Here is a 26,466-nt window from a genome sequence, read left to right on the forward strand (position 1 = left end):
ATGACGATTTTTTTAGGCTCGCCTTAGTTTTAATATAATTTCATTGTAAATTTACATAATTTAATTTAAATAATAGTTGTATTTAATAATTGGCTCCCCAAATGCATCATCAGTCAAAGGTGGATTCCAGGAAGTACCATTAGCTCTAGCACCACTGCATGCTGCTCTTAGGGGACACTTAAGTTATTTTAAGCAAAAAACAAACCAAATAAATGAAACTGGTAATAAATATCTGGATCAAACCATCTCCAGAGTTTCGAAGAATGCTCACCTCTTTGCTAGTTTCACTTTAGAATTTCCTAATGGGTGAAAAGAATGTCCTGGGAGCTGTTTGTTCAAACGATCGCCAGAGCAGTGGGCTGATGTTCGGCCCCAGTTCCCGCTTCCCCACCAGAAATGGCTCCGTCCCTGTGCAAACAGGTAGGTGTACAATGGTGCTGGGCGCTGACTCTCGCGCACCCTTCTCTCCCTTCCTCCTTCTCTCTCAGGGAATTCGAAAGAACTCTTTTTCTGAGGGAATAGAAGGAGCTGGGATACGCTGTAAGAGTCCTTCCAACAGCTAGAGCTGTAACAATGGAACGTGCCCTGATCAGACAGAACAGCTTGCCCACGTCTTTCCTCCGGATCCAAATATACCTGTTACGGTAGCTGATACTTCTACGCAGAGCCTACATAGAATGTTCCTGCTAAAATTACCACCAGCAGTAGTCGTGGCCGAGTGGTTAAGGCGATGGACTAGAAATCCATTGGGGTCTCCCCGCGCAGGTTCGAATCCTGCCGACTACGGAGAGCTCTCATTTTGCTACAAGGGGATTTTTCTTTTGGAACGAATTCCCTTGGATCTCCAGCAGATAACCTAAAAAATTTAAAAACTGCTGAACCAATTTAAGAAAGGGGACCCAAACGGAGGTGTGGATAAGGAAAGGAGGAAGAGTGTGTTTGTAGCCACAGCTTGGGCCCGGAAGGGAGAGGGGATGAAATACCACTAGAAGAAAACTGGTGTCCAAGATCTCCCAGGCAAGGCCGCTCCGACCGCAGGCCACGGAAGAGCTCCGGCCTCGGGAACCCACTGCGGCCTCGGCTCGAGCCCCTCAGCTGAACCGCCTCGCTGGAGCACCGGCCAGACTCACGGCTCGCGCATGCGCGGCGAGGAGAAGGACTTGGATGAGCTCTTGGATGAAGTCGAGTCCAGGTTTTTCAGACGCGACCCAATGACACCGGACGTGGACCAGCGGCCCGAGGGCGGCGGCGGCGGCGGCGGCACCCACAACAGCAACTGGAACCTAACCCAGGCGAAAGAGAATCTAAGGTTAACGGGCGGGCGGGGTGGACCGTCCTAGTAAAGCCCTGCCCTAGGCCCCAAAACGCCCCTCCGCCGCCGCCCCAAAGGAAAGTGTGCGCGACCTCCAGGCTCCTCCGCGTTAGGCCTCAAAAAAAAGCCTCGGAGAGTCCGCAGCCCCGCGCCTCAGCCTGAGGCCCAGGTCTGGGCAGTGTCTGGCGGAGCGCTTCTCCTACTCCGTGAGAACATCCCCTTGCCTCTGACCCCGTTGTCCCTGAGCCTATCGTTACGGAAGGAGAAAAATACTACTTTCTATTCTGTCGCAGCCTGGAATTTTTTTTTTTTTTTAAACCTAGAGAGTTGAATGAGATTAGATTCGTGACAGAAGGGTTAATTGTTGTGAACATTATCTGTATTAATCGAGTTAAGGGACCCAGCATATACCAGACATGCACGGGGACATTTCTAAAGTCTTTTGGGTGTTCTCTTTTTGTTTTGAGATAGGGTCTCTGTATTGCCCGGGCTGGCCTTGAACTCCAGATTTTAAACTATCTTCTTGCCTTGGTCTTCCTGATAGCGAAGACTACAAGTACACACTGCCTGTAGTCTTTTGGTTTTGGATTTTGACCAAAAAAAAAACCCCAAAAAACTACTTTTCTGATTTACCAGTTTTTTCTTCCATATAATCATTAATAGGACTTACTAGGTCCACCTCCTTTTTTCCTCCTCGACCTCAAAAAACCAAAATGTTTACATCCTCTTATTCAAAATGACTTGGGAGCTCAGCAATATCTTGCTAGACTCTTTTGGGAATTGCCTCTTGCTTAGAATGTTTGAGAAAGCCTTGTGAAATTGGCTTCGGATCAATCAAAAAAAATGTCATTCTTTTTAACTTTAAAGCTGCATATATAGTTTGTTGTGATTTCCCAGATCCAATTCCATTGCTACCTACTAATGTAAGAGATAAAAACATGCGGTTTGTTGAAGTGCTTAAAATGATAAAAACAAATATATGAGGTTTTTTTTCTTAAAAAGATGGACACAAGTTGAGTAAAACTATAAGAGTAGTCAAGTCCCCTATAAGAGTAGTCAAGTGGGACAGGATGAGATGGTAATGTTTAAAGATAATATTATAACCTATATTTTACCGACAATAATAATAGCTAACTTTTCACTGAATCCTTTTTGTATGCTAGGTATTTTGTGTTTTATTTACTCTCCACAGCTCCATAGAGTGAATACTATAACTGTATCCTCATTGCACTGACCAAATCAGGGCTTAAAAAATATTTAGCCAGGTATGGTTTTGCGTAACTGTAATCCCAGGAGACTGAGGCAGGGGGATTTTGAGTTCAGGGCCACCTTGGATTACATAGCAAGACCCTGTCTGAAAAGTACATGTCCATAGTCATACTGCCAAATCTACGAAGATGTGGTATATCTAAATTTAAGCTTCAGTGAAATGGTGGCATTCTTTTAGTAGTGTTATTATTACTGTAGTAATGTTTAAGACGTGTAGACATCATGAAATTGTGTGATCTAATAACAGACTAGAGTCGTGTTAGAATTTGGATCTCTGATAGTACTGACTGGGTTATCTGGCCCAAAATGTCAGTCATTCCAAGGTGAGAAACCCTCCACCAGGGTTACCAACCGGTGCTAAATCAAGTCCACTTGTATGGAAATAGAAAAAATGGTTATAGACTACTCAAGTTGATAAGAATGGGTGGTAAGATTCAAGAGGTTTTTTGGAGTGGTTTGTTTTTTAGGTTTATTTTTGTTTGAGGAAGAAATGTTTACATATACTGTGTTTATTTATAGGTTTGGTTCGGTTTGAGAGGTCTTGAGCATACTTTTGGGCAAGGGAAGAAGCCAGTGTAGAGTGAAAGACGTTAAGAATAAAGGAGAGGAGGGCTGGGGATTTAGCCCAGTGGTTCTCCTGCCTGCCTCATAAGCACAAGGTCCCAATTTCAATCCCCAGTACCAAAAAATAATAATAATAATAAAATGGAGGAAACAGAGGCAAAGCCTGGAGGTGGATGGAAAAGTATTAGGGAGCTGTCTCTGAATTTTTTTTAGATCAGATTAAATTATTTTATTCCAAGCAGAAACAAAGAAGCTACATTCCTGGTGTTAAGAAATTTCAAAGTAAGAATACATTCCTAAAATGAGGGAATTGGACCAAAAAAAAAAACTTGTCTTCTAAAAGCAAATCATTTAAGGGTCCAGTGAAATTATGAAGTTAATATATAGCATTTACAGCATATAATCTAAAGAGTCAATTTTATATAGTACTAGGTATGTGGACTGTCCTACTTTCAATTCCAAGCCTTTTCTCTCACAATTGGTATGCCCTTGGGCAAGCTTCTGGATCTCAGTACCTTTTCTTGACCGAAAAATGGGGGTAATAAAGATATCCTCATGTAAAACCTTAGAATAGTACCTGCCTGGCAGCCTGTAGATATTGTTAGTGGTTTGAGGGTTTGGGGAATTATTTTTATTTTGTTTTTTGGGGGGGTGGTGTTCAGTTGGTTGGATTTTTTTGTTTTTTGAGACAGAGTCTTGCTGTGTAGTTCAGACTGGCCTTGCACTCACTATGTAGCCTAGGCTGGCCTCAAACTCGCAGTGATCCTCCTGCCTCAGCCTCCCAAGTGCTGGGATTACAAGCATATATCCTCACGCCCAGCCAGTGTTTGCTTTTAAACACAAATTCTGTGTAGGAACCATTTGTATTAACAACCCAGTGATGTCTCTACCTGTGAAACATAGATAGTTGAAATATTTGAACATATGGCACTTTTTTTTCCAGTTATTTGATTATATGACCTTTGTTTGGCTCCTCCAATAAAGAGATAATGGTTATTTGACTTACAGTGGAACACTTTGTTTACATCCGGTCTATTTATAATTCTACATATTTTGTATTACCTAAATGTTTGATATAACTTAGAAATGAAGTTTCAGTTTTCTTTCAAACGTAATGTATGAGTTTATGTCTTATTTTAAAGTATGTAATTGTAAAGTATATATGTGAATTTGTACTGATGAATTGCCTTAGGAAAAATAGTTACTTAAATATCATGTTTATCTTTCTGTTATCAGTACTAGTGGTGGACTTTCAACAAAACTTCTGACACTCTTTCCTCAAGCTTCAGGCAAGGTTTTTGTGTTTTTTCTTTTCAGATCAACAGAAACGTTTAAAAAAGAAGATGATCTTGATGGTCTTATTAATGAAATATTTGAAGAGCCCAACTTTGACAAAAAAACTTTTGTAAGTGAAGTGTTACAAAGGTGCAGTAGTAGTTTCATTATCTCAAGACATTGAGAGTAGTCTTAAAATTTAAAGAAGGCACAGTAGCTATTTGTAGTCCTTAGCATTCTGAGAAATGCAGTTACTTAAATTATTATGCTTAAAGAGTTGTAAAGGAAATAAAAGTATTCAATTCACTGTGTTTCCTTGTTCATTTCTCATCAAAAATTTAAAAATTGGAAAAGATGTTAATGTAAAAGTCAATTCATAGATCAGGTTAGTCACTTACATTTATTTGTAGCTTCTAAAGAGACCTTTCTAAAAGACCAAAAACAGGCATGTGTTTAGCATCTCAGATGGGATGTCATTGCAGTTATCTTAGGAATTAACATCTAAATTATTATCTTGTTTTAAATATTTCTCTATTTTAACTTTATAAAAAATTTCATAAAATAGCCAGTTGGGGTGGCCCACATCTGTAATCCATCTACTCGGGAAACTCAGGCAGGGAGAGGGCAATTTGAGGCTGGCCTGAACAACTCAGAATTTTTTTTTTTTTTTAGAAAGGGTGAGGATGTTTGCTAGCAGTTGGAAGGCCCTGGGTTCAATTCCTAGTACTGAGAAAAGAAAATTTTATAAATAATACAGTAGCCACCTATATCCTGAACTTATAACAGCTACCCATCCCAAATATATCTTAATATTCTGTTATATCTGCTTCTGTGGGTTTTTAAAAAATTAGAAGCACAGTTTAGGATCTCTCCAAATCCTACTCTGCTGCCTCCTTCCCAGAAGTAACTACCATCCTTTACATCTATATTATACTAGACAAATAATGTTTCATCAGACATTTTTACATGTCATCTTTTACCCATCTACAAGGGTTGCTTTCTCTACAATGCATAAATCTAAAAGGGGAATTCTTAAGTCATAAGGTGTGTTCATCTTCACCTCATTAATATACATTGCCAAATTATTTTCCAAAGTGACTTATTTATATTTTCCTATATATTATGTTGTTTATTGGCATGGTGTGTGTGAAATATATTTTTTAAATTTAGAAGAATGAAACCAAATAGATGTCCAATTTACAAGGACCACAAAAAAAAAAAAAATTAAGCATAATACCCAAAAGAACTTGTTCTAGTTTTTTTGGTTTGGTTTGGTTTGGTTTTTTGAGACAGAATCTTTAGTTCATGCTGGCCTTGAACTCACTGTGTAGCCTATGCTGGCCTCAGACTTACAGAGATCTGCCTCAGCCTCCTGAGTGCTGGGATTACAGGTATACTCAGTTTTGATTTGTTTTTGATTTTGTTTTTGAAGCTTGGGAACACTAAAGAAAGTAGTGGTAATGTTACAAATAGAAGCCACTTGTATTTTTCACAGCCAGACAAAATCAAATAGCTGGTATAGATTTTAGGATCCAAATTTGTCTAAATTTACCATTTAAGTTCATCTGAGGTAAATTAATAAGCTAACTCCTAGTTGACTAATACGTCAAGAGGAGCCATGTTAAATACATCTGATATACTTCATAAACCTCAAGTTAATGTATCATAAGTGCTGCATAGTAATGGTAAGAGTACCAAAAACTGCCATGTTTTTGTTATTAATCATCTAAGTAGGGGTTTTTTGCCTATTTTTTATACCTATCTGTATATGAGACATCTTCACTTTCAAGTTATTTCAAACAGAGACAAAATTTATCTTGTTTAGATTTAAGATATTTTGCAGGCTACAGGAGTAGGGGAAATGGAGAGGGGTGGGGGAAAGGAAAGAAGGGAAAAGAAAAAATGTAAGAAAAGGAAAAAATGGAAACAAAGTCTTTGAAAATAGGGAAGGGTGGAGAGGGTGAAGGGAGGGCAGGGGAATGGGAAAAAATAAGAACCAAGATAACATCATATAAAGGTACAAGATCCCAGTGATAAATGTAATAACTATTGTATACCTAAAATGTACCAATAAATTTAATGGAAAAAAAAAGATACATTGTAGGGTGAGAGGGTTACAGGTATAGTTCTGTAGTAGAGCACTTGCCTAGCATGCACAAGGCCCTGAATTTAATGCCTAGCACTGCCAAAAACAACAACAAAAAACCCACTAATTTGAAATAAAAGTTCTTACAATTATGAAGATATAAATATGCATTCCTGTGCTTCCTTTTTGTTGTTATTATATCCAGTTTTCCAACCTTTGAGACAAAGTAGGTCTGTGTGAACACTGGGTAAGGAAAAAAAAAAGTGCCTGTGACGAATGGCTTCTGCCTACATTGTCCTGCAGGGCCATTTTATACCCTGAAATTCCTGCTCCTCACTCCACCTCTACTCTGTCAGTCTGGTGCATTTCTAACCTGCTCTCGGACCCACACCAGGAAGTCAAAGGACAGATGTCACAGTGGGCCAACTTGGAGTCACAATCAGGAGCCTGGCTGCTTCATGAAACACGCTCCCCAAGACAAAATGCACACTTATCTTTCAGATACGTATCAAATTTTCCAGTTCTGTATAACATCAAATAAAAGACTTTGACAAATAGCCACATGAAATGTTTTTGCCTGCATCAAATTTCCTCGCCCACTAGAGAAAATGAAAACGTGTCCCTGCATGGTTTAGCTGCCCTTTCTCCATCTCACTGCCTCTCTTTGGCGGTGGTCCTAGTATGTGATTGGTTTATGTTGTTCAGTACCACCAGTTAACACTCGATAAATGCTTGCAAGTGATAATGATGTTATATAACCGCATAGGCACTACTGTGTGGTTCTGACTAAATAGCTCCACATTTTCCTTGAACATCTATTGGCTAATACCATTCCACTGGATCAAATTTAATATTCTTGAAGTTACACAGGAGTTTGGTTAGTTTATTTTTAGTTCAGATAAGTACTGTTCACAGCCTTTAGAAATGAGTCTGAGGTTTTTTCCTCAGTTGAATTTTTCCAGAAAGTAGTTTTAAATAGCAGGCCCTTCATATTAAATCATTTAACTCTGGTATTAACTGAAGAGTTATAAAGTGACTCTAAATCTTAGCATGGTAATAATGGCAATATATCAATTTCCTAGAGTAAAATTTGAGATAGTAATTTGCAAATTCTTTAGAGAATTCTATATCTCTGTTGCTTTCCAAAGGTTTTAATAGTTGTTTTCCTTTCAAATTCTTACAAATAATGCCACCAAAAGTTGTGCTATTTTTTAAATATTCATGTTATGAAACAGTATTACTTTTCATGTTGTAATTTTCTAAGTTACCCTTGGCCTTTATTGTTTTTTTTTTCTAGCAGAAATTAAAATCTAAATCTTCATGTGACACATCTGTCAGAGCTTGTCTTCAAGCCCCGCATAAAAGGTAAGTTGAGATTGCTTTAGTGAATTATACGCTCTAGCAAGCAAACACTGTGAGCTTAGTCTAGTAGATTTTGTTACCATTTAAGCAACAGTAACATTGAAGAACAAAGCACTGGCTGGCCCTCAGGAGAAAGACCAATAGTAATAATATCTTTGGTGTTCTTATTGTCTGTGACCCCTTAGTATAAAGGAAATTAAATGGGGGATTATTGCTGTTGTAAATAAATTTCTGCCATATTAAAAAAAAAAAGTGTGAACAGTTCCACAAAATTAATGTTCTGTTACAGTCTTTAGTATTTACTTTGTCCCTGACATTATTTGGCAAACACTTTTTTCTGTGACTCATTTTAACTCCTTGAGTGTTTCTGAATATACAGGTGATATCTAATACAGCAGTGATCCTGTAATAAATACCTCTTCTTTGAAATTGCTGGCTTGCTAGGGAAAATATACAGTTTGGTCACAAGAACATAGAGTCAGCGTGACCAAATTAACTTCTCATATTTCTTTTTTATTGAAATTTCATTTTTCTCCATCTGTTGAACACATCTAGTTGCAGCCCAGTGTACCTCGGTGGAAGCACAGTTCCATGTGGGATTGGAACACATACTTCACAGAGGTGGGATATCACAAATGTGTTACACTTTCTTATTAGGTTTTTGCAGCTTGATACCCTGTTGCTAAAAAGCAGTTCTTAACCATCTTGGCATCAATCTGTTGTGTAATGACAGATGTATATGACTTGCCATCTGAAAAACACTTTGTTGACATGTTTCTTTGGGGGAGGTAGCTGTTGAAAGCTGTGGTGTTGGGGATGTATTGTTTGTGTGTTGATGCCCTTTGCTGAGTGCCTCTTGAAGTCCCAGTTTGGTGTTGATAGGGCAGTGGGGGAATGAACTTCTTCCAGGCAGTGGAAGCAGTGAGTGGCAAAGCAGGTGAAGCAGTGGGGCTGTGCAGCTTGTGTGGTGCCCGAGCCACACTGATGGCCAGGCAGCGTGAGAAGTCACGGGTCTGCATCACCCAAAAGATCCTTAAGCACAGTCACTTGATTTTGCACATTTCAAAAGCAGAAAGCCACCATTGTTTGTCTTCTCTCTGCCCCTTCCCCAACCTGCTTTCCCACTCTTTCCAGGCAGTCCTAATAGTAGCCATGATGATGCTTACCCCAAGCTCATATTAGCTCTTGCGGTAGCACGTTCTGTTGCCATTTTTGTAATTTAGGGGGAAAGACTGGCTTAAAACAAAGTTTTCTGCTTTCTTCTGGCCTGCTACTTTGGGTTCTGTTTTTGGGCAGAGCCCGATTTGCCTAGATTACTTTTTCTATTTATTTCTAAAACTTTTTTCCTGTTAATTTTTGTTTGGTTTGGTTTGGTTTTTTGTTGTTGTTGTTGTTTTGTTTTTTGTTTTGTTTTGTTTTGTTTTGTTTTTAAACAGGGTCTCACTATGTAGTTGAGACTGACCTGGCACTCACTGTGTAGCCCAGGCTGGTCTCGAACTTACAGCGATCCTCCTGCCTCAGCCTCCCAAGTGCTGGGACTACAGGCGTGCGCCACCATGCCCAGCTTCCTGTTAATTTTTTTTTTTTTTTGGAATTGGGAATTGAACTCAGGACCTTGTGTACCGGGGATCAAACTTGGGTACTTGAACTTGCGAGGCAGGCGGCGGCATGGCACCACTGAACTAAATCCCCGGCTGTTAATTTTTTAAGGAAGAAAATACTGGGTTATATGATTGCAAACCCCACATTTCTGGAGGACTGCTGCAATGAATAATGCAAGTGGGATCTGAAAAGACATTGGTGGAGGGATTGTGCTGGTGCTAATGTAGATTCTAGAAAGTCTGGAAGGAAAGTCTGCGGGACCAAAGTGAAACTGGGAGTCTGAGAAGCCTTTCTCAGGAACACCAGGCAGCACACAGTGTAATCTACCAGGGTGCCGCCTGCTCACATGTATCAGTACGAACAGATCAGGGCTTGAATGATCATGTGTGGAGGATTGTCTAAAAAAAAGTAGCAATACAATGTAGTCTTGTTGCTATCAGTCCTCAGTTACTTGGGTCAACTCAATAGGACTTGTCCCAGTCCTTTCCAGAGCTGTGTCACCTCTAATCCAGACTCTGTCAAGTCACCCACAAACTATAACTACAGTTCCAGAGTTACCACTTCCAGTTCTGCCACCTGTGGCATTCAAGATAACACACCCAAAGTATTTCCTGTCTCCTGTGCAGAGAGCCAGTGAGAGCTGCCATGGTCTCACATTACTTCTGAACTTGGTATTATCTTTACCAAATTATTATCCTTATTCTTTCTCTTTTCTCTTTAATTCCTTCAACTACAACTGAAGCCTGGGTCAGATACTCCACTTACACTGGAAACTCGTCGTCTTCTACCTTTCATTAATACTTTTCAGCCTCTGAGTATTTTAGCATTTATTCCCTATCTAAAGTGATACTCCTTTCTACCATGTCCCCTGCTGTTTTACCTGTTTAATTCATATTTATAAATTCATTTGAACTTTTCCTATTTGTTTTTTGAAGCACACTAAATGTACACCCTAAGCCTTGGGGTAGTTTACCAAAAAAAGTATAATAGTGGCCAGTGGAGAAACAAATGAAGAAGCAAATGGTTCCACTGGGACTTGACGAGGAAAGGCTCTGATGACAGAACAGCCGATTCACGCTGCCACTCACAAGCTGCCAACCCTTGAGGCGTTATCTTCTAAAATTTGATTTTACTCACCCATGAAAACTAATCACATTTCACAGAGATACTGTGAGGATGAAATGAAGTAATACAATATGCAACAGCTGTGCCTGTGGTGCAGAAGATAACTAGCTATGTCAGGTTCCCTGGCTTGCTGTCATTATCACATCTTCCCTATCAACTCATCTTGTTCTCTTGTGTTCTGTCTCAGAACAAGAATCCTGTATTCTGCCGTTTCCCTTTTATCTCAGGAAATATGTATCGGTGATTACTTATAGGTGCTTCTTAAAAAGTATATTTTGGTTTACTTCCAAAGATTTTCTTATATATAGTATATTTTATATGTGTACTTTTACTTCTGCCATAGAGGAGTATTATTTTAGATAGAATTTCAGTAGACGAAAGAACACGCCTATAATCCCAGCACTTGGGAGGTTGAGCCTGGAGGATTGCTGTGAGTTTGAGGCTGGCCTGGGCTAGATAGCAAGACCCTGTCTCAAAACACCAAAAAAACAAACCAAAAAAATCCAAAAAACCAGCCTGTTTCTATAGCTTGAGGGTCCCATCATATAGTATTGATGTATCAAGATGCCAGAATCTATCAAATCCAATCCTACCTTCTGCACAGCTACAAAAAGAAATATATTTGTGTATATATTTATATTTATACAGGTAAATGTGTATTCACAGACCTTCCTCACTCAGCACAGAGATAAAGTCATTAGCTGCCCCTTTCAGGACACAGAATCTGCACATATAAACACATATATTTGAGTACAAATAAAACAATTTATGTGTAAAATATTTATACTTCGAGCATTTTTATGTATGCTTGTTGGTTTGCCTGCCCGTGGGGGTGGGGATAGGGGGACCCAACATACAAATGGAGCAAGAATTTTTAACTCCATTAGCTGCCGCTAGGTCATAAGAGTACTGCTAAGTTGTGACGTTTGTTAAATACATTTTTAACTTAGGATAGATTTATCAGAATGTAGCCTCATTGTAAATTGGAAACATCTGTATATAGTCATGAATGAGAAATATACTTAAGCCCTGAAAATGAACAGTGTTTTACATGCTGAGGGCATAAATTGAGTATATTCTGCATATTGGTTTTATTTATTTGATTACTGGACAGAGCTTTGGTGTGTAAGTAATGATGAATGTCTGTCAGTGTAAAGATTTGAGTCTTTTTTCCAGTGTGTGAAAGGAGAAAGAACAATAGTTGGAAGTGCAATGGTGTCCATCGGTGGTATAGATAAAACCAAGACATTATTTTCAACTCAGTCAAATTTTACTCTTCTGCAACTACTTGCAAGACTGAATTATTCCATAGACTTATACTAATTATGACTTAATAGAGTACATTGTAGCAGTGGAATGATTTCTTAGCTGCAAGTTTTATTTTTCTCATAGGACAGTGTAGGAAAATGTGGTAGTGTGAATAGATTTGAATAAACTACTAAATTTTAAATTAAATTAAAATGTACTTAACATTGTGGTGGAGATTTTTCATGCATAAAATGTCAGGAAATTCTAAGTTATAGTTCCCCCAACAGCAATATTTCAGCCGAATTACACATGTGTATTAAGGCATTAAGGTTAACACTTTATGCAATAATGTAATAAACTACATATGCATAAGAAAGCAAGTTATGGTAGCTGTGGGAACTATCATTCTGCATTTCCTGACGTAAATATTCAGAGTCTGAGTGCAAATCTATACCAATGTCATTATGTTGGATCTCCATATCTACAAATGTAACTTCATAAATTACTAACAATTTCAAAGAAAATGCAGAATTGCTTATGAAACTCATTTAGACTTTAAATATTTAGTTATTATATCAATGAATAATATTTTTAGAAATATGAAGGATTCATTCTCATAAAACCTTTCAGGCCAAAAATATTTTTCAGTTTTGAAGTTAACATATCTGAATTTTGGAGGGAAATAAGTGAAAAAAATCTTACAAGGGGCTTGTTATAGTTTATTTTTTTGTTGCAGAAGTATTATATGCCTATTGACAAATAAAGAAAGGCATAATAATTTCTGTCCCCCTTCTTTTCTTCACACTTCTAAGACAACCAATGTTAGCTACATACTATTTTTATAACTCAGTTCTTCTGTCTGTAAAATGGAATAAATAAGAGTACTTGCATACCTCATAGAATTATTATGAGGATCAAATGAATTGAATGGTTATAAGGAAAAATCTGTGAACAACTGAGGCTGAGAACTCTGAACTGTGACTTCATTGGGATATGTTGTATTTTACTGTTTATTTTCTTTGTGTGTCCCTCCAGTTCAGAAGGTAAATCTAACTTATTTTCTATCAATTGCCTACTATTCCACAGCATAAATATACTGCATCTTTCTCAGTCTTTCCTCTTTTTGACAGATAATTCAAGCAGTATCTCTTTTTTTTTTGTCACTTTAACGATACTGCAGTAAAAATTCTTGAGGTATATTCTTATATATTAATGCTTTTACTAATATATAATATTTCCCAAAACAGGATTGCTAGTACAAGTATTCTAGGTATGACTTTAATTTCAAAAATACCGTAATGCTACCAGATCCCGGTAGTACATGTCTTTAATCCCAGCCACTAGGAGACTAAGGCAAGAGGATCTCAAATTCAAGGCCTGCCTGGGCAACCTAGCAAGACCTTGTCTCAAATATTAGTCAGGGATAGAACACAGGATTAAATCCCCGGTACCTCAAATAATAATGATGCCAAATTTTTCTCAAGATATTAAATTACCGTATGAGAGTGCTAATTTTAATTTAGATGATTAAGAAAATTTCATGATTGCTTTAAATTTTTGTATAGCTCCTTAACACTCTGCCAGGCACTTTGCAGTATTAATTTGTTTGATCATAATAATTCTATGAGGTATGCAAGTACTCTTTATTTATTCCACTTTATAGACAGAGAAGAACTGAGTTATAAAAAATGTTAAGTCACTTGCCTACAGTGACATAGCTAATAAATATTAGAATCAGCATTTGAATCCAGGTGCTGTGTACCCAGAATCCATGCTATTTACTGTTTGCTACCTAGTGTGGTTATTGTTTTTATGTTTTTTTCTCTTTTGTTATTTGTGAGCACTTTTTTATGTAGTATAAATGTTTGACCATGTGTTGAAAATGTTTTCCACTCTATTACTGAACTTGTCTCTCTTTTTGAGGGGAAGGGTATCTTAGAAACTCATTAAATGATTCCTTTTAATTTTTAAATGATTGAATATATTTGTGTTGATTCTGGTTTTAAATACTTAAAACAATTGAGGATGTTTCTTTAAAGTAAATCATAAATATTATACGGTTCAGATTATTTTCAACAGTGATCCATAATTCCTTTTTAATTTTCTGTGTGCTGTCATTTTACTCTTAAGGTTCTTATTGATATATGCATAAGTATACTTTCAAAATTATTTGTCCCTTCTATTTCTTAGCTGTTGATTGCCTATTATAAGCTAAATATCATTCTAGCTACCTCTGCCCCCTCTCTCTAAAATCATCAGAATTTTGCTCTTTACTACATCTTTGTGTTTTTCCTCCCATCTTAAGCATAACCTTCTCTTAACCCCTGAGTAGTTTTTAATGAAAGTACTCAGATATGCCTTCATAGTGAAGCCTATGTAAACACCCTAAAATTTAAAATTTGTGACCCATCCCTTCCTGGTACTCCTAGGTTTTTTTTGTTTGTCTTGTTGTGTTTTGTTTTTATCTTACTCTACTTATTACAGTGGGATCTTGGTTCATGGACTTAATTCTTTTTACAATTCTGATCACAAACCAGAATCAAATTTCTCCATAAGGTCAACATTGAACCTAACCATTGAATTTGATTTGGTTCTCATTCATTTTGATTTTCAGCCAAAATGGTGGAAAGAAGTTTGTGAACCGAGGTACCACTATATTTCATTAATAGCACTTTTCACCTTTTAACATACTATATAATTTAGTTGCTATTAATGCTACTTTTTAGTTCATCTCTCACTAGAATCTAAGCTCCATGAAGACAAGGATCTCACTAGCACATAGTAAAATTTTTCAGTGAGGAATTGAATGTGTATATGCCAAGTAGTGGGGAAACAGAAACAAGAAAGATACCATCGCTGCACTGAAGTAGTTTATGAAGGAAACGGATTCATTTCAGTACATTCTTTGATAGAGGAATCTGCAGAAAGTTCAGTAAGAAAGGCAGCACTTTAAAGAAGTTAGCTTCAGTGAGGACCAACCTCCCTCAGACACAATTTGAAAGTCACCTAATTGAAGACCTACAAACCCATTTTATGTCTCTGTAATGTACACGTATGCATGTATGTGTCAGTATGCAGGATGTTAGGTGTATACAAAATAACCTGAAAGTTTACATATATAAGCCGCGCTTAACATCTATAATCAGATTAATCTGTGCTTTTCTATTATTCGGTAATCTATAAAATGTGGTATATTCTGTGAATAAATCAACATGTTTTTATATTTAAGCACACCAATGATCTTTAATATATATTTCTTTTTCCCTGAACAGAGCATGTGACTGTCTACGTTGTATAGCCTGTGATTTCAGGGTAGTGAGCTACAATGACTACATGTGGGACAAATCATGTGATTATCTGTTTTTCAGGTATGTTTCTAAATGTCACTCTGAAAAATGTGCAAAAGACTTAACATTTTTATTTTGTCACTTTTTTTGTTTTGGTTGGTTTTTTTTGGGGGGGTTGTTTTGTTTTGTTTTTTTGCTGTTTCTTTTAACAGACTTGGCCAGATAATGTGACCTCTTCAGTATTTCATCCATCTTTTCCTTTCTTTCTTCTCTGTCTACTGAGTATACAAATAGCCTTTTCAGTGATTTTTGTACCTAAAATCTTTTCTTTCCTTGCCCAGAATTAAAGCATAGCTCTAAATGTTCCCCATTATCCTGCCTACAGAGCAGTCTAGATTCCATAGCATGGTATTCAAGACCCATTGTGATCCAGGCTCCGTCCAGCTTCGCCCCCCTATAATGCGCTTTCACCCTCCTTAAGATCTTAGCTATATTACAGTCCTCAGGGATACTATACCTCTGACTGTAAGCTCCCCACTGGCTGGGACACCTCCCCGCTGTTGCACATGCCTGAACCTTCTCTGTCCATCAGAGTCCAATTCATCAAGCATCTTCCATGGTTCCCTCACCACTCTCTCAACTTAAAGAATGCTCTTCCTTTCCTGTGTATCCTCAGCACTTCATACCCGTATAGCACTTAGGTCATATAAAATTGAAGATCTTAGGTTGTTTTACATTTACCTTCCTCCCTGTGGTCAGGATAGTGGCTTACTCATTTTTATAATTTGTACATTCTTATACACTTACAGAACAACATTGTTAAGGTATTACAAATTGTAAAAATGTTATTAAGAGTTAAACATTAATAAAGTACATATAGCATGTGTTTTGGTCTGCCAGACCTATGCCTAAACAAAGATTGTTTTTAGATGCAAGTAAACCCAGTATACAGTACTTTTCAATAAAGAAAAAGAAGAAACAGCTGGAGAGTAGCTCGGGTCGAACATGCTAGTGTTTTTTATGTATGTAAGGTCGTAGTTTGATCCCCAGCAGTACCAAAAAGAAGGAAAAAAAAGAGAGGCTTACTTTTGTATGGTCATCCTCAGGTAAACCTATTGGTCTCTCCTGATTTATTTTACTCAAGAATCACTCAAAATCTTACAAAAGCTCTGAATCCTTTTCATTCACACATTCACACATTCAAAGTTACAAACATACGGATAAATCACAGTTCCAGGGTTTGACAGTTCCCATCCTAAATAAAGCCTATGAATCCCCAAATCCTGGTCCAGAACCCCTACTCTTATTTAGCCCACTTTTTATTCCAATAGTTGGAAAAGTTAGCTTTTAATTTCAGTTTCATTTTGCCTTTTCTGTCTTCTGGCTGATCTAGTAAGTGGTTAATAGTCTTCACATCACAAGATGGACCTTACATTTTCATAAAGGTCGTACAGGGTGATAAGATTCATGTAACATCAAAATCATGGTGAGTACAGGCCTAAAGTCAGCTTATAGGTGACTTAGTTGGTCCTTAAAAATGTTGTAGGTATCGAGAACACCACTTGGGGTTTGGGGGTGTAGCTTTGTGGAAGAGTGCCTGCCTAGCATTCACGAAGCTGTGGGTTCAGTCTCTAGCACTGCATTGAAAAAAGAAACACCTCTTGTTTTACTCCAGGTCCATGACATCCTGGCTGAAGACATTCATTTATGTTTTTAGATGAAACAGTGACTACTAGAAGATTTATTACACTAGTACACTAGTACAATAAAGACATCATTATTATTTAAATCAATAGCAAATAGCATCAACCCTGGAGATGCTTGGAATATGTTTAGGACATAAGAGAATGGAACAGCTACAGAATTAGGCTGTCTCCCCAGTCAGGACAATTTGTTGGTAATTTGTTGGTTATGGCACTCATTTGGTAGAGTTTAGTGGTGTTTCCTTATCCAGGAGACATTACTTAGCACCTAGTTGTGGCTTTTTTAAGTACTAGATTCATAAGATGAAGAAGTCTCAGTCCTTCTTTTAAGTGACCATTGTTCTGGGAGAGAGATATGAGATTACATCATGCCATCAACATGACAGGAAAGCTAGGTTAAAAGAAAGGATTTCACAGGGCAAAGTGGACTCGCTTCACTCTGCAGCATGAGGGGAGGCTTCTCAGAGTCTTGAAGAGTGTACCTGGAAAATAGGAGTTGCCTAGAATATGGTGTGGTATTCTTTTAGCAGCACAGTTCCTAATAGCTAAATTTTGGAAGCAGCCTATATGTTCAGCAACAGATGAATGGATAAAGAAAATGTAATATTTACACACAGTGGAATACTACTCTGCCATAAAAAGATAAGCTTGAATCATTTGTGGGAAAATGGATGCAGCTTGGGCCCATAATGTTAAGTGAAATACATCAGGCACACAACCTTAAATATTGTGTGGTTTCACTTATATGAGAAAATCAAAATATAAATAAAGAGCAAAATAAAAGATTTCAGGAAGTAGGGAGACCTATCTTTCTCAAATGGGAAGGGGATCAAGAGATGGAGAGACAGGAAAGAGGAAGAAGGAGAGAGCAAGGTAATGTAAAAAGAATTAATTTGTTATGTACATGTGTCGGCTCCCCACAAAGAATGTGATCATTATGTACTGCGAACATATGCTAATGAAAAAATTAAAAATAATGAAGACACAGAGGAGTGAGACCACATGACATATTTGGGGAGCTAATGAGTACTTGGAACTGTACAGCGTTGGATACAAGGGCCAGAGATGGCGAGAGATAAAGTCATCAAGAGAGATCAGGAAGACCCAAGGAGCCATACTGGGGAATTTGGGTTTAATTCTTTAGGCAGTGAGTCATCATTGACGTTATTAATCAGGAGGGAACTCTGAATAGATTTGAATTTTTAAAGGATAATAGTACCACATGGGAACCTGACCAGTCCGGAATAATGGGTATTGATGAGAGGATGTTGTGGTCCAGTGAGAAGGAAATAGACCTCTGAATTGCGGCATTGAGAAGGACAGAGAGCAAACGATGTATTTTAGAAATAGTCCAGGCTGTGGAATGTAGAGACAAACATCATCTAGGATGACCCCTAGGTCTCTGTCCTATGATACAGCCCATTGATGAGAGAACATAGAACAAACTTAAGGGAAGAGCCTGTGCTCATTCGTGGGAGCTGATGGAGCTCTGAAGCTCAGAGAGGAAGATGTAATAGGTAAAGTTGGGTGGATTACTGAGAAGTGCAATTTGGAAGACTGTCAGCGGATGCAGGGATCGTTTTGTTGAGACACTCGGAGGTTCATATTCTGAGTGGGAGTGTGGACATGGCCAGGGATGGGTGAGGAGAGGGGTCTGGTGTGCTGATGGAAAATGAGCCCTGGGCAGGAAGAGGAGGACCATCTCCCATGCACACAGGAGCTTGCTAGGAAACAGAAGGCTCTTAAATCTACTGGCTTAAAAGTAAGGATGTGATCTACTCCACGTAAGGTATTGGAGGACAGGAGAAACACGAGGTGGATGGGGACTAATCACCGAGGGAAACCAGAGGTAGCAGTGACCAGAAGGATGAGTTGAAAGGTCTGCAGAGTACTCACTGAATGTCCCATAAAACACAGCATGCTGTTGATTTTTGGTGGTGTCAGTCTGCACATCTGTTAACAGCATGAAATGCTGTGCAGTTGTTTATTGTCCCTATTGACAGAGGGGGGAAGTAAGTGTATCCCAGCCTTACCAAGTTCTAGAACTTTCTGAAAAAGAAACAGACTATACTTGTTGACCACCTCCATTACAGCTAAATCAGATACTTTTACTTTTCTGTTAAATCAAGTATTTTAAGGAAAAATAATGGAATAATTTTTAAGCTTTAAAAACATTTGAGATGTATTAAATAGTTCCCTGGATACTCATGATTCCTGTTCCTAAAGTCTCTAATTAAGAATTCAGTCATGTATCAAATATTGTTTGTCAAAATATATTGTAGATTGAATAAAGGACATTTCATTTAACCGAATTTGGTGTTTTGTTTTGTTTTATAGAAGATTATTCAGTTCTTCCTCTAGTTCACCATAGCCTTAGAGTAAATTACTTTGTTGGTCAGGGTCTTATTTTCCTAAAACCAGACATCTGGCATAGGAATTCTCTCAGATTTTGTTAGGCTGTAACAAAAACTACCTAATTTTGTACAGAATAGTACTGACACAGTGCCCAGTGGCCACCAGAGGGCACTTGGGAGCCTACCATCTGTTAGAGTGATCACAAGGAATAAAGCATTGTCTTTTCATTCTTATCTATACTATCTTTCATCATTTCATTTTATATTTTTTCATTGTTTCACACTTAATTATGTCTATTTTTCTTTGTCATTTAATGTTTACATAATCTTAGTATGTGAGTTATAAAAATCATAATTGATCTTAACTGTATAGTTCTATATTACTTTCTTATAATGGCATCAAGTTCAATGATTATTATTTTTTATGATGGTCTTGATAGTTAATTTAGTTACTTAATCTTATTGACTTCTTTCACATTTGACTTTTGTGTCAGTTCATGTTTGCAGTACGTTACGATCACATTCCTTGTGGGAGTCTGGCACGTGTAGAGAACACATCCCCTTCCCCTCCCCTCTTTTCCTCCACCCAGAAATATTGTTATATTTATTTCAGCATAGGCACTTACTTTGTTGTGATAACAGTAAATAAGCAAATCATTGAAGCAAATGAATTCACCATACAGAAATACCAGGCGCTTTCTCTCTGAGTGAAAGTTTTCTGTAGTTAACCCATCTGAAGCCTATGCCTGTCATGCTCCCTCCACTCGGCATGGTGTAGGAGACTAGCATAGGTGAGTATACGAGGTGGGAAGTGACACCATCACTCCCACTCTGCTCTCGTTCGTGTCATCTCTGCTAGGACCAGTCAGTAATTCTTCAGCCTTTTGGGTCATTGTGTTCTTTTGCAGCCTTAATACCCAGGCCTAGCTGATTGCCATTAAAAAGTACTGACTATCAGAAAGAACAACAAAACGTTTATTCTGCTGTTAGTGTGGAAGGACCAAGATCGTGGATGTTCAGATACTGTAAAAATAAGAAAATATAACAATTAGAACTTTCTTGGCATCATTAAGTACTAAACAAAGCCACTGTGTTAAAACTTTCCTATTTTACTAATAGGAACAACATGCCAGAATTCCACAAGTTAAAAGCAAAGTTGGTAAAGAAGAAAGGAACACGGGCATATGCCTGCCAGTGTAGCTGGAGAACTGTGGAAGAACTGACGGACCTGCAGACAGAGCATCAGCTTCGTTGGGTTTGTGGTAAACATTAGGGATGCACTTTGCTCATTTGTGTAAAGGCATCCATGAACCCAGCCTCCAGCCGTCCTGTTTATGTGGAAGTACATAGCAAAGGGTGATTTTCATTTAACTACACACATTTTTGAAGACCAGATGGACCGAGGAAGACCGTGTACTCTTAACATTTTGGAATTACTCCTTTTTGATATATGGATGTTTCACTTGGTAAGATAACAAACACCCAAATTCTTTACTAGCCTGTCTCCTATTAAATGGACATTTAATTATGGACTTTGGTACAAACGTATAGCCTGTCATTAGCAGTTGTGGCCTTGCTTCCTGGTATAGTTGGTGTAAACTTTGTGTGTAGTAGGAAGGGGAGGAAGCTGGTCAGGGCAGAGAGGTCACTGCAGGAGTTTACAGCACCTCCTCCAGCCAGAGCTGTGGTTTCCAGAGATCCTAATGCAGATGGCAAAAGCCACAAGATCGTGTCCAGCTGAAGGGTTGTCAGGAGTACTGCGCGTTCCAGAATACTGCCTTCTAGCTCATCTTACCTCACATCTTACAGCAGTGTTATGCACAATAACAAGTGCATAGTGACAGTTTTATCTTATTTCACTTTTTGTTGATCTAAATATCAGATCTTGATATTTGGGGGGGGTTGGTACTGGGGAATCAAACTCAGGACCTTGCGCTTAGATATTTAGGCTTCTATCTGAACACATACCCTTTATATAAAAAAGTCTTTGGCATACCTAAAATCACAAAAATCCTGCTGCAACTTGTTGGATTTTTCAAGTACTCTTTAGCCTTTAATGCTTAAAATGTCATCAAGTGAAAGTAAAAGCATTTTTTCAGGCAGCCTGAGACTCTTCTGCTAGGATCAGGTTGATACATTATTTATTAAATGAATTCACGAAAGAGACATAAGGTATAACATACCAGCAGTTAGCCTATTGGGATTCTTGATATGACTGAGACTTAGGGAAGGAAATCAGTTACTTCACAGCACCCAGATCCCAGCCCTGTCAAGAGATGGGGGATTTTCCAGTCTGCCCAAACTCCTAATACAAGTCTACAGTTTGGTTCAAATTTGTGACACAGGATGCACAGAAAAGGAGGAATTTTTAACAGAGTTATGATCAACTTGGTCTTATGCCAGTTCCATTTCAGTGCCATTCTACAGCAAGGAATATCTGATTATTAAAAGCCTCCTAGTGGTGTAATCCCAGCACTCTGGGAGGCTGAAGCAGGAGGGTCCCAAGTGTGAGTCTAGCCCAGGCAACTTAGTGAGGCCCTTCCTTAAAATTTTTTGGCTCAGTGCAAAGGCCTTGGGTTCAGTCTACAGTATTGGGGGAAAAGGAGTGTTTGTGTAGCCGTGACACATTGTAAAACTTACTGTGGTTAAATCTGGCGCTGCAACAGAACAGCTTACAGTGGCTGATGCTCACATTTTTGTATTAAAGATATGTTTGCAGATTTTATCTGTCAATAAAAAAATTTAATTTCCATAATTATATGTGTGTAATTGTGTCAGAAATATTGAGGATTTGGATTAAAATAATTTCTTCCAAAACATGGCAGGCCAACAAGATCCATGTATTCAGGACCTCATGGACTTTGCCATGTTTATCATAATTATGATCATTTCTTTTATATCAGTGAGCAAACTTTCTAAATCATTAATTTGTAAATATTTTAACCAATTTTTCTTCTAAAGGGATGAAATTGTCCTGTTCTATTATTTCTGTTCTGAAACCTGGACATGTTACTCATGTTTGACATTCGTAACATAGTAATTATAATAATTCTCTAATGTCAGAAACTCATATTTGAGTTTTGTTGGCAATTTATAAGGTCTTCAATATTGCACTTTTTATCTAAAATATAGAAATTATTGTTTTGTTTGTTTTGGTTTTTTGAGACAGGGTCTTGCTATGTAGTTCACGCTGGTCTTGAACTCACTATGTAGTTCAGGCTGACTCAAATTCATGGTGATCCTCCTGCCTCAGCCTCCTGAGTTCTGGGACTACAGAAGGATATTATTTATATACAAATGGATAAATAATTACCTGTTATAATTTAAGATAAAATGCAACTATTTTAGGATCGATATAGAAGAAAAGAGTTTCATGTCACTATAAAAAATGCAGTCTCACACTTAGGATGTTTTGTTTATCTTCAATCTTTGTAATATTTTTACTGTTAGCAAAGTATCTACTGTCAAGCCAGACTTTATTTGAACTGTATTATACTTTCAGAACTTGATTCTTAGAAATGAGAAAACAATAAATAGCTTTATACAGTTGTTATAACTTTTTATTCTATAGTAAAATATTCATCTGGGCATTAATTTGGAATAACTTTGATTTTTTCATTATCAACATAAACATTTCTAACTACCCAGCTAAACAGAGTTTGTTTACATTGAGGAGAGGCGTGCCACAGTGTGAGAGTGTGTAGTGCATGTGTGTGTGTGTCACACACACGTGTGAAGAGCGTGGGATCCAGAGTAGATCCAAGTTCAAGAAGTACAGAGCATGTTGATACTGTGACACATATCCAGGTGTCAGTAAACTTAGAATCCTTTTCTTGGGCCGAAGAAAATATCGTCAGACTCCGAATCTGAATTGCTTTCCCTCATATTCTTACCTAATATTTTAAAATATTTTTTAAAAAGTCTTCATATCCAGAGTACTGAGATAGAGCTTAGTAGCAAATTTCAAATAATTTTTCTCACCTCTTTTAACAACTTATCAGACAACATACTGTTCACAGTAATCAGTCACATCTGTTGCTCAAAATAGTTCCCAAAGCAAAGACAAAGTTCAAAATGTACAATCAGTATAGAAGTGTCATCTTTCTTTGTGTTTGTGACGCCATTTTGTGTCCTGTTCTAAAAGATTGTGTGAGATATACAGATACGAGGATGATAATTAAGTTTGTCTGTCTTCGAATGCCGTGAAATAGTGGATGACGAAATGAAGAGTTAGAGAGTGGAAGCTGAGAGTCATGCTCCTTCCAGTTTCTTGACCTTTTGGGCCGTGCGGGTCGGAGTGGTGGTCCCTCTCCCTAGCCCGTTCTTTGTGAGGAGTAAATCAGAGACGTGGACGGTGATGAGTGTGGTGTTGGGTTCTGAGTCCATGCTCACCAGGTGTTCTCATTCTTTCTCCTTCCAAAATAAATGCCGTCTAGAGTAGTACTGCAGCATGTTTCCTAAAACAGATCACTTGACCGCATTTTCATTCCCCATGAGCAAAGCAGCGCCATCATTTTTTTTTAATCTGGCGAATATAAACATGGCCACCTTCACTTTACATAGTAAAAAGCTCAAAGAACCACTCCCTTACCTACCCACTTTTCCCTTCTGATGTAACCAAGTGGGCCATCAGCGTTCTGGGCCTACTTGGTGTCTTTTCAGCTGTATCTGCCTCTGCTTTCCTCCTCCAGCCTCACCACCTCCTGTGCTCCTCTCTGGGCTGTGCCTCAGGTTACCGCTTCCCTCATCTCACTCTGTCAGAGTAGGGCTTCCTTTCCCAACCTGTCATCTCCCACACCAGTGGTCCTCAAAGCAAGGTCCCCTCTCAAAATGAGTTCCGCAGAGGCTTCCGCATACATTCTCGCAGCGCCCAGACACCGATTCCCTTTGCACTATGAGGCACATACACTGCAGTTGCACACACTGGCTCAGCTCAGATCACTGGCACTTCACTTAGCACCTGTGGAAGCAGTGGCACCAATGCGCTTGCAGGTTTTTTTCAAAAGCCAGTTTCACTTAATGTTCTTGATAAAGGCGGTAAAAATTTTTAACCTTGTATGATCTCTGCTTTCAAAAACAAAAAATCCTTGTAATTTTCCAGTGACTACACGAAAAATGTACATAAAACACTATACAGTTGAGTTGTAAGCTGAGCAAACTGCTTTTCTCAGAGAATCCATTTTTGCTTGAAAGAAAAATAGACACATTATTGACATTTTAAAAATTCATAAAGTGATTCACCTACAGGAAAAGAAATAATATTCTGAGCCAAAAGTAAAATTTTGGAAAACTTACACCTACTACAGTGAGCATGACAGCTTCCCAATACTTAAATTTTTTCCTGATGAGACTAGTGGTGATAACAAGTGATTTTTGATAATGTGTGATGAAATGTGACAGTATTTGGAAGGTCTGTTTAATTCAGCGATTGCCAAATGACCAATGCATGTTATAACAAAAGTATGCACTTAAATGTAAAAGAGACCAATGGGTTTCAGCATAACAGTACTCGAAGTTTATGTGGTATGATTCTATCTTCTATACTGTAGCTAACTTTTAAGAAACTAGCACTTGTCAACTTTCCGTAGGTATTGCAGAATAGCCCTGATGATCTGAAAAGACTTTAAATATTCTCTTTTGTCCAACTACATGTCTTCATGAGGCCAAGTGCTCTTTCCTGGCCTCTGCTGAGACAGCCTATCTCAAGAGAGCGACTGCAACAACAGCGATGAAAAACCAGGGATTAGAGATTGGCAAAAATGTGAAACAAATGCCACTCTTCTTATATTTGTTTTGGAATATAGAGTTTATATTTTTATAAAAATTTGATTATGTATAATGGCTTACTGTTTTTCAGTTTATATGGTATCAAGATGTATTTTCAATGTTGTGTTTTGATTTCTAATATCATTCGATATAACTACCCGAAAAAGTTCTTTGGAATACATGATCGCTGATGAGTGGAGAGGAGTTCTGAGACCAAAAAAGTGGAGAGTTGTTTTATACAACCCCGATTACCTTCCTGCTCATACAGTATCCCAGGCTAAAGCTGTGATTTCTCACCTTCTTTCCACTTTAAATTTCGTATACTTTAAATTCACATTGTTTCTGTGTGCTTATTGTGTTCATCTTGGAGATGAAATGTCAACTCTTAAAGTCTCACAGGGGAAACGCTCTGAGACAGTTTTGCCTCTAACTCTGGGCCACCATGAGCCACTGTGTCTTTGGATTTATCCCATTGGATTCAGTGGCATACATATGAATACTATTCTCTAGAGGAATACCTTGATGGACCCAATGTTGTGCTAAGCCACACTTTGGCAGATGTGGCACCTTAGTAAGGAAGAGCTCAGAGTCTGGGGTTGGAGGCACAGGTTTCAAAATGAAATCATCTGTGTCCTCTCGGCTTTCAGTCAGTTTCTTCCTCAAAGGAGATGGTTCTGAAGTTGTCCTAATGAAGGCTACAGGGGAGTTCGTGAGGAACTGAGGCAGCAGACAGCTTGATGTGTGGGAGGAACGACAAGTAAATTGATCTGGCTTGACTTTGTTACAGAGAATATAGGCAAACAGAATAGCAAGAGCTGAGGCTGCACTGGTGAGATCAGTAGGACTGAATTAAATCTGTTCCAGGTAGTCCCACGGATACAAATTGAAGCAGCTGAGAGAGAAGATGACAAGCACTCTGTCAAGTGACACATACTCACTCTGGTAGTCTTGTTCAGGAGGACTGCTGCTGAACTCAGGAGAGTGACGTCCCACTCTTAAGAATGAGAGCCATGCTCCTTTGGTTAGTTCCTTTACCATGACATGGGCATCTTAGAAAGCTTGGTAAATGGAGTTGGTCAGAAGGCACCAGTGAGGGAAGCAGGGGACAGCAAGACATGGGGAAGAAGGGTGAGGGCCTGGAAGGAACTTCCTTTTCGCAGTAAGGACCAGAGCTCCGCAGGGCATTGCCCTGCTCAAGGACCTGGTGGAAACTGACCTGTGCCAGAAAGAAGGGATTTTCCAGACATCACTCAGGGGCTCTGGCCCCGGGTGGTGGCTCAGGCTGCTGGATGCACTTGGTGTTGGTGCTTTTGTTTTGTTTTGTGTATTTTGCATCTGGTTGAGCAGTTTACATCCTTTGCTCTCTGTTTTGAATAGAATTGATTTACATAAAATCTAAGTTAAAAGACCGCCAAGTTCATCTCTGGCTATAGGAGTACACAGTACCCAAGAGAAAAATGTGCTAAAGTGTAATCATTGTCTCTGACAGCCACACAGGCAGGGAGTACAAGAG

At 38.4% G+C, this 26,466-nt stretch overlaps 1 protein-coding gene, 1 long non-coding RNA gene and 1 other non-coding gene across 5 annotated transcripts in view; 2 read left to right on the forward strand and 1 right to left on the reverse strand.

Moving 5' to 3' along the window:
• The window catches only part of LOC104859101, a 34,599-nt gene extending 33,474 nt beyond the window's left edge, over positions 1 to 1,125 (reverse strand). For 2 of the 3 annotated variants that reach the window (XR_002025201.1, XR_002025202.1), the window contains exon 1: positions 272 to 1,125. This is a non-coding gene — a long non-coding RNA (uncharacterized LOC104859101). The remainder of the gene's footprint in view (positions 1 to 271) is intronic. The other variant, XR_002025203.1, reaches the window with a different exon arrangement.
• On the forward strand, positions 705 to 786 carry Trnas-aga. Its single transcript has one exon. It is a non-coding gene; the product is annotated as a tRNA-Ser (tRNA).
• A 14-nt stretch (positions 1,126 to 1,139) lies between the features above and the next one.
• On the forward strand, positions 1,140 to 22,358 carry CUNH8orf37 (chromosome unknown C8orf37 homolog). The gene is made up of 6 exons (XM_010619669.3): positions 1,140 to 1,309; positions 4,463 to 4,550; positions 7,804 to 7,871; positions 8,424 to 8,489; positions 15,116 to 15,211; positions 20,307 to 22,358. The coding sequence occupies exons 1-6, from the start codon at positions 1,140 to 1,142 to the stop codon at positions 20,458 to 20,460; spliced, it is 642 nt and encodes a 213-aa protein (XP_010617971.1). The 3' UTR covers positions 20,461 to 22,358.
• The last annotated feature ends 4,108 nt before the right edge of the window (positions 22,359 to 26,466 follow it).

Source organism: Fukomys damarensis, unplaced genomic scaffold (assembly GCF_012274545.1).
Source record: "Fukomys damarensis isolate Sample0158 unplaced genomic scaffold, DMR_v1.0_HiC HiC_scaffold_5, whole genome shotgun sequence".
NCBI classification, from domain to species: Eukaryota; Metazoa; Chordata; class Mammalia; order Rodentia; family Bathyergidae; genus Fukomys; species Fukomys damarensis.

Excerpts from the sequence above, each read along its gene's own strand:
- CUNH8orf37 (XM_010619669.3), top strand. The coding sequence starts at position 1,140 with ATGCGCGGCGAGGAGAAGGACTTGGATGAGCTCTTGGATGAAGTCGAG. Across the intron at positions 7,872-8,423 it reads CTTCAAGCCCCGCATAAAAG|TTGCAGCCCAGTGTACCTCG; the intron begins GTAAGTTGAGAT and ends GAACACATCTAG. Across the intron at positions 8,490-15,115 it reads GGAACACATACTTCACAGAG|AGCATGTGACTGTCTACGTT; the intron begins GTGGGATATCAC and ends TTCCCTGAACAG.